The following is a 6,000-nucleotide window of genomic DNA, read 5'->3' as shown; positions in this document are numbered from 1 at the left end:
ATTGTTTTTTGACTTTCCATCACTGTGTACTTTATTCGTGTCAGCTAGGTATTTACAAATATTTGCTAATATAAAAATAGAACGGCCAGACAGGCAAAGAGTTGATGCCATGCAACCCTTACTACAAAGACCCTCCAAGTCCTTGAGGTTTGAATTCACTTCCAAACGCTTTCTCTAAGGCTTTAAATAGTTTCAAATATTTCCATGTGAAAACAATTCTGCACCACTTCTGTGCACAGAGACTGGGCTGAGCTCAGTATCTGTATTTGGTGGAGTAGTCCTTTGGAGATACAACCAGGCCGCGGCCTTTCGGGGCACCCCGGTACACAGTCTCCATGATGTCTATCATTTCCTGTTTGTCTTCCATGGCCCAGTTGATCTTGTTGTTGTTACCAGTACCCAGGTCAATCATGATGTGCTTGTTTCTGAAGAAAAACATGACAGTACACGGATCGTACAACTCATACATTTTGTTGAAGTCAGGCACTTCTGTAAAATCCACAAGATAAATAGCTGCAAAATTTTTAACCTTCTCTGCGATGCTGTACAGCACCTCGTCCATCTTCATACACGTGGGGTCCCAGTCGTGTCCAAAGTGGATGACTACCACGCGGTCCTCCCCCGAAAGGATGGCCTGATCCACCTGCCAGCCGTTGTGCAGGTGTGGGAGCGTGTACGACATCTCGGGGCGGCTCCGGGATGGACTTTACATTCCTAAAGTCAGTAATCCGAAGAGTATATATCAGGTTGAAAACTTAAAACCGCCCTTTCAATCTTGGTTCCATGTCTCCTGCAAAAAGAATATGGCAAATGGCCCTATGGGCCTCCTAGGGAACACTGCTCATGCATTGCATAAACATCCTAAAGGTCAGAGGTCTGCTGCTAACCACCGGGTGGACAGGTACCACTGGGTGAACACAAACCGATAATGCAGTGGCTGGGCACCTCGTGGCATAGAGCTCAGAGGGGGCTGCTTTATTTTCTCTAAAACAGAAGAGAGTCAAAGGTTGTGAAGCCCACAAAACAGAAAAAGTACTCCCATCAGGGACTAGGGTGCCATAACGGCGAATCCTTTCACACAGATCATGACTATGTTCTTAACTGTACTTTTAATTTGTATGTAATTTTATGTGAAGTTTTATGTAACACTAATGAATGTATTCAGTAAGGTAATAGAATGAAGATATTGACCTGGGATAAGATTCAATGAATTATGAAAAGCAACAGTTTAAATAAACGCACTATGTTCAAAAAAAAATCTTCGAAAGTAAACACAAAATATTATAGAAAAGAGTTCTAGTGGACCAGCAGTGAATGTGTGGGGTTGCAGCGCGCGTCAGACACAGTTCTATCCGCTCCAGAACTGTTCGAACTTGACTTGCATTAGAGTGTACTTGGAAATGAACTCATCCCTGGCCACAGGAGTCTCTATTTTTTCGTAACTTTCATCAAGAAGTTTAAGAAACATACAGTCCTATCAAAACGGGAAGAATGGTTCCCACCCAGAACATTCAGCCTGGGAAGCCCGAAGCCACCAGCTAAACGGTGCACGGTTTGGTTTCCATCCAGAACAGGCTATGATGGCAGAGAGGAGAAAACAAGAAGGAAAAGGAAAAGAGGAAGGAAGAAAAAAAAAAAAAAAGCTGTGCCAAAAAAAAAAAAAAAAAGGAAAAACAAGAAAAATGCTGTGATAAACCAAAAGGGGGGAAGGGACTCTCCTCCACGTGGCAGGTTTGTTTTTTCCCTAACAATTTGGACACTACAGTTGTTCTCACAAAGGATGTTCAGAGACCAGTTTGTACCGATGAAAGGCGCAACTTTGTAATCCCAACACTTTCTATTTTCTAGGAAAAAAGAAAAAAAAAAAGGTAAGATGTTGGATGCGCGGCGGCAGCGCACTTCGCGGGACACGGAGGCCGAGGAGTCTGGTGCTTCGGGCTCAGACAGCGGCGGCTCCCGGGCGCGGGGTGGCGGGAGCTGCCGCGGGAGCGCAGGAGGCGGTGGCGGAGGCCCAGCTGGGGCCCTTCCTCTGTAATATATATATATATTGTAAGATTTGCTCTCCAACCATGGAAGGACACACTGTTAGAGTTCCTAAATTAAGACTTGGACTTCTTAGGTACAGTGAAAATAGTACATGAAGCCTCAAGAAGTAGGCCCGTCTAGGTGTGACTTTTGGTTATACCACTCAGTAGTGGCTGTGTGACCTTAGAAAAGTCACCTAACCTCTTTGAGTTCTAATCTTGTTTATAAAGTGGACATGGTCATAGGAGTCTTCTAGGGTTGTTGTGAGAAATACGATACTAATACAAAGACCATATAGGATACACTGTATACAAATAGACTATATATGAAACACCTGGATAGTACCTGGTGTGCATTTATCATCCACCAGATGCTAGCTCCTCCTCCTGCTAAGCAGAACCACCCGTATGGATGTTTGGGTAACAGGTGTTTTTCAGCCCACAGCTGGCTCTGCCATCAGTTAGGCCTAGGTGGCTGTGGTGCTTTTTACTGTGTCAACCTGGCTAAGCTGCAATGATGTTTCTCGGAGTCCTTTTTTCTGTATGGTTTCACTGTAGTGACTTCGTGTTATGCCTCTTTAGCTAAGTTCATGATACTTTTCTCAGATTCCTTTCCTATATGATGTCAGGTATACCTGGCCGAAAGAGAGATGTGCATGAGACGTGAAAATTAGAAGCCACACACCTGCCATTTGGCCTGAAGGTCTTCGTGGTGTGAGGCAATGAGAGGCTGGTGTAGAGGGGCCAGCAGACTCCAAGTTGTCCTTGTTTTCTCCGGATTTGCATTTAGCTCTTCTTGACAGCTGGTTCTCGGACCAGGAGACTCCAGGCTCACCCCCTGTCCTTGGGCTACAGGTTAACAGCAATCCCTGGACAGAGGCAGTAGCTCTACAGAGACCAGCTCCTCTTTGTGGCCCCGCTGCAGCGGCTAGATGGCTTCGCCACCACCCTTGCCTGAAATTTCCCTTTTCTAACGTTTTAGAAAGATTTTTCTCTGATTTTGTTTTTTTCAGTTCTCCTTTTTAGACCTTTATTTTCCCAGATTTTTCCACAATTGTGTAAGGTCTAATTCCTAAATACGGTCCTTTTTCCGTAATGCAATGGACACCTTGATTTTTTTTTCTTCCCTGGCTCAATGTTGATTGATGGCCTGATGAATGCCAGGCCAATGCAACAGCCAGCTATTAGCCAAACGTGCCTACCGAGCACTTGAAATGTGGCTGGTCTCATTTGAGACATGCCCTGTTGAATAAATACTGGATCTTGAAGACTTAAAACCGAAAACACACAATCTATCCCATTATTCTAAAACTGATGTTGTATTAAGGATATGTTAAAATAACATATTGAATGTAATTAGGTTAAGCACATTATTAAAATGTGTTTCTTTTTACTTTGACATGAGACTGGTAGAATATTCAAAATTACATACATAGCTCACATTATACATTTCTCCGACAGTGCTCATCTAAGTCCTTTTATTAGATATAAATGCTTTTTATATGCTGGTGACTACAAGGAGGATTTTCCTTTCTTTACTCACCACCTTATTATGAAGCGGGGGGGTCGGTGTTGCTATTGAATGAAATAAACATATTCCCGGTGTCTAGAGCGAGACAGGGAAATAGTCAGGGCCTGGTGGTGGTTAGAATTGAAAAGCTGTGCGAGTGTTTTAGATGAGATTTTGTGGATTAAAGTAGGAATCCAAATATTACTATAACTCTTTTTTAAAATGAGGAAACATATTCTAATTTCCAAGAAAAATAAACTTAGAAGGAAGATTTTGTGAAAACAACTTGTTCTTAGTTGAAGACTGTTTCTATATTAGGAAACGAAACACCATGGAATATGTTGTAAGGTATTTAGTGCTTGTAAAATATAAGCTTAGGATTGACTCCAAATTATTAAAAAATTGCCCTTATTATTACATTAAGGATTAATAGCCTATCTGAAGAAATATTTTAAGTGTAGTTGAAAATTATATAATTAGTCTGTAAATCCTTTATTGTCTTTACCATGTATGTATAAAATCTTTTTGAAATAAATCTAGTAAGAGCTGTTTAAGGATAATTTGGTATGATATTCTCAGGTTTACAATCAGAGATCTAGCTCAGTGATGTACTCTGAGTAAATGTTATGATTTACTGACTAGATTATTATGTTTATAGTACTATTATACAAAGTCCTAACTAAGTAAAATGAAGCCCCATTTTCTCTAGATTGGTATGGAATGGCTTGCTGCATCAAAAAGGTACAAGTGCAAAAAATGATTCAGAACACTATTTGAGGACTGAGTTTATGGCAATGAAACCAAGTGCTTTTTATGTTAGCTGCTACAAGAAAAAGAACACTGTGATTCAAATTTTGTAGGTAGGTATCATCAGTATCATTTTAAATGTTAAGAAAACAAATGCTGAACACAATGTTTCTCTTATCCAACATAAAACTTCCTGGATAACATCAAAAATGGGAAATCCTATTCCTCAACCTTCTGAATAATTTTATGAATATAGCATTAAACATTTGCATCAGGTTCTCAGTAAAATGCTTTCCTTGGTGTGGCCATGTGCCAGCAGCCAAGTGCCATGATGCTACTCAATCTCTGGCTCAAAGAGAGTGAGACCCTGAAAGAATAGAAGCAACTCTTCATTCTGTTGGCTAGAAAACTTGATTTATAATCCAATTTTGCCTAATGGCCCACTTAATGACTCAATTTTTTGCTATACTATGGCTGTCAGCTTAAGGGAATGTAAGATTTAGCTGGTGGTAATTAAAGGCTCTAGTTGTGCATGAACAATAATAACGCATTTGTACCTTATTAATATCTTAAAAAAAGACCTTTCCTATAGGCTTTTTGAAAATAAGATTTTAAATAAGGGGGAGGATGGATGCCTGGGTGGCTCAGATGGTTAATTGTCTGCCTTTGGCTCAGGTCATGTTCCTGGGGTCCTGGGATCGAGCCCACATCGGGCTCTCTGCTCACAGGGGGTCTACTCCCTCTCCCCTACTACTCCCCAACTTGTGCCCCCTCTCTTAAATTAATAAATAAAATCTTTTAAAAATAAAAGAGAAACACATTTACTGACTGCTTTCTTTCACTGGCATTATCTCTTAATCCACAATACTATTTTTCCTTTACTTTTTTACAAATGAAGAAACAAAAGTAGAGAGGTTAAATAACCTGGCTATTTCTAAAAATTGGTAAATATTGCTTTGTCTCTGCATGAACTTTGTCTTCCTTAAAGAACTTTTAGATCTGTTTCTTCCTTTTCTTGTGAACTGAATTTTACCTCAGAAGAACCCTGTGAAGGTCTGTTTTATGAAGCATAGTTTTTTTTTTTTTAATTTTTAAATGAAGCATAGTTTTACAGGTGAGGAAAATGAGGAAAGAAAGGTTAAGCAAATTTTAGTGGTATAACTCAAGATGGTAAGGAGTTCTTTTGATTTTTGCAAATGTAATGGATAGTAAAAATTTGAGTAAGAAGAAAAGTCACAGTATATTTTATTATGTCTCTCCAGATATGCTATTAGTGATAAGGATAATCTCACATTTGTTCTCAATTAGATTCCAGATAAAGATATGAAGGCCAGGGATCCCTGGGTGGTGCAGCGGTTTGGCGCCTGCCTTTGGCCCAGGGCGCGATCCTGGAGACCCGGGATCGAATCCCACGTCAGGGTCCCGGTGCATGGAGCCTGCTTCTCCCTCTGCCTGTGTCTCTGCCTCTCTCTCTCTCTCTGTGACTATCATAAATAAAATAAAAAAATTAAAAAAAATTAAAAAAAAAAAAAGATATGAAGGCCAAAGGGTGGGTAATGGGAAAAGATAGGGAAAAGAGGAGAAGTAAGTTTTTTCCTTAAAAAAGGGGGAAAGTTGGATTTATGGATTTTAAATAAACAACACACTGCAGCCACCAAGTAATTTCAGAAGTTTATTCAATTGACTTATTTAAACTTGCTTATAGCACAACTCACTACA

The 6,000-nt window shown here is 40.1% G+C and overlaps 1 protein-coding gene across 1 annotated transcript; it reads right to left on the bottom strand.

Moving 5' to 3' along the window:
* Positions 1 to 253: 253 nt before the first annotated feature.
* Positions 254 to 729, bottom strand: LOC121498041 (thioredoxin-like protein 4A). Its single transcript, XM_041767968.1, has one exon. It carries the CDS (start codon positions 680 to 682, stop codon positions 254 to 256), a length of 429 nt encoding a protein of 142 aa, XP_041623902.1. The 5' UTR covers positions 683 to 729.
* Between the last annotated feature and the right edge of the window lie 5,271 nt (positions 730 to 6,000).

This window comes from Vulpes lagopus, chromosome 8 (assembly GCF_018345385.1).
Source record: "Vulpes lagopus strain Blue_001 chromosome 8, ASM1834538v1, whole genome shotgun sequence".
NCBI lineage: Eukaryota > Metazoa > Chordata > Mammalia > Carnivora > Canidae > Vulpes > Vulpes lagopus.
The sequence above is the reverse complement of the archived record's forward strand: the minus strand, read 5'-3'. Positions and strand labels throughout refer to the sequence as shown.

What these genes read in the sequence shown, in the direction of transcription:
- LOC121498041 (XM_041767968.1), bottom strand. Translation starts at nt 682, where the DNA reads ATGTCGTACACGCTCCCACACCTGCACAACGGCTGGCAGGTGGATCAG.